Source organism: Saccopteryx leptura, chromosome 1 (assembly GCF_036850995.1).
Source record: "Saccopteryx leptura isolate mSacLep1 chromosome 1, mSacLep1_pri_phased_curated, whole genome shotgun sequence".
Lineage (NCBI taxonomy): Eukaryota > Metazoa > Chordata > Mammalia > Chiroptera > Emballonuridae > Saccopteryx > Saccopteryx leptura.
Genome location: NC_089503.1, coordinates 371007976 through 371009963, shown reverse-complemented (window position 1 = coordinate 371009963; position 1988 = coordinate 371007976). Strand labels below are relative to the sequence as shown.

Genomic DNA, 1988 nt, shown 5'->3' with positions numbered 1-1988 from the left:
AATAGGCAGCCCACTTCCTATGAATCACAATGGTGAAGTTCAAAAGAGATCTCTAAGAGAGTAGTAGTAAATGCATGACAGAATTAAAATGAATTGCACTACTTTGATGATGTAAAGAGTTCCTGATGGTCCATCACTTGGTATTGATAGAGGGGTAGATTTTAACAAAAGTCAGGTTGAGATGTAAAAGCACTAAGTTGACTTAAAGGCTGTGGACAGGAAAGCATAAGAAGAAACACCTTGTCCACTACAAGTTGCTGAGGGCATCCACTCCAGGCAGGACTTTGCCTTCTAGAAGCTCTAGACTGGCACCTCCTCCAGTGCTCACGTGGCTGACTTTATTTTCAGTATTCCATTTGGCACAACAAGTGGCAGTGTCTCCACCTCCTATAATGGTGATACAGCCCCTGTAAGTGGCTTTCACAACTTCATCCATGAGGGCTTTGGTTCCCTTAGCAAAGGCATCCCATTCAAATACCCCTACCGGCCCATTCCATACAATTAGCTTGGCTTGGGCCACAACTTGAGCAAACTTCTTGTTGGTCTCAGGACCACAGTCCAAACCTATCCAACCTTCAGGTATGCCTGATGCTACAGTGGCTTGGCCAACCTTAGCATTCTCCTCAAACTTGTCAGCAGTGACAAAGTCAACAGGAAAGGTAATGTTCACGCCATTCTTAGTGGCTTTGGCCATGATATCTTTGACAATCTTGGCTCCCTCTTCATCAAATAAGGAAGCACCAATCTTCATGTTGTTGAGTACCTTAAGGAAGGTATAAGCCATTCCGCCACCAATAACCATCTCATTGACCTTGTCCAGCATGTTTTTGATGAGTTGAATCTTGTCTGCCACTTTGGCTCCTCCAAGTATAGCCAGAAAGGGTCTCTCTGGGTTTTCCAAGGCTTTGGAAAAATAATCCAGTTCCTTTTTCATCAGGAATCCAGATGCTTTCTGAGGCAGATCCACTCCCACCATTGAACTGTGGGCCCGGTGGGCAGTGCCAAATGCATCATTGACATAGACATCCCCTAGCTTTGACAGTGATTCTCGGAAGGCTTCTATTTTACGTGGTTCAGCTTTAATCTTATTTCCAGAAGGATCTTGGCCCTTCCCTTCTTCCTCCACATGAAAGCGTAGATTCTCCAGCAATATGACTGAACCAGTGGCTGGGTTTGCACAGGCTTTCTCTACTTCTGGGCCCACACAGTCCTTCAGGAACAGAACATCCTTACCCAGCAAGGATTTGAGCTCAGCAGCAACAGGCTCCAAGGAGTATTTATCAGGCATGGGAACACCATCGGGTCGACCTAGATGACTCATTAGAACTACTGACTTGGCTCCATTATTCAGGCAGTACTTGATGCTTGGGATTGAAGCCTTGATTCTCTGGTTGTTTGTAATCAGGCTCTTCTTCATGGGAACATTGAAGTCTACTCTCATGATGACTCGTTTACCTTTCACATCCAGTTTGTCCAAAGTTAACTTCTTAGAAAGAGACATGTTGACGATACAAACAAAATGTTGAAGAACCACTTTAGTTCTGCTGGGAAGGCTGGGTGGGTGGTGTTTCTAACTCCCCTCTTCTCAGCCCACCCCTTTCTTCTCAGCACTGTCTCCCAATTAGCAGCTATGATTGGACTGAGGGAAGGAAAGCTCGTCTGTGATTGGTCAGTGATCCTGTCAATCTGGATTTGGAGGCCGTTGCTTGGCGCAGATTCAAACCAGTGAACGGTTGAAACTGAGGGAGAATCTCGGGGTAGTTAGTACCTGGCTTGGCTTGGGCGACAGTTGAGGTGAAGAAATCTGGGGACAAGAAAGGTCCTGAAATCCAAGCTTCCTGCTAGTTCTCTTTGTCCATATCCTCTTCGATCAGTGTGCCCTTATTATTTCAAAAAAGAAAAAATGTTGCCCTCACTTAAGTCAAATGCTAATTATATTATGGTGTAAAAATATATGCAAGGAAACATAGTATACTTCTGTTTTTCCT

At 44.7% G+C, this 1988-nt stretch overlaps 1 protein-coding gene across 1 annotated transcript; it reads right to left on the bottom strand.

Moving 5' to 3' along the window:
* Nucleotides 1-247: 247 nt before the first annotated feature.
* Nucleotides 248-1501, bottom strand: PGK2 (phosphoglycerate kinase 2). The gene has a single exon (XM_066361391.1). The coding sequence runs from the start codon at nt 1499-1501 to the stop codon at nt 248-250; it is 1254 nt and encodes a 417-aa protein (XP_066217488.1).
* Nucleotides 1502-1988: the final 487 nt, after the last annotated feature.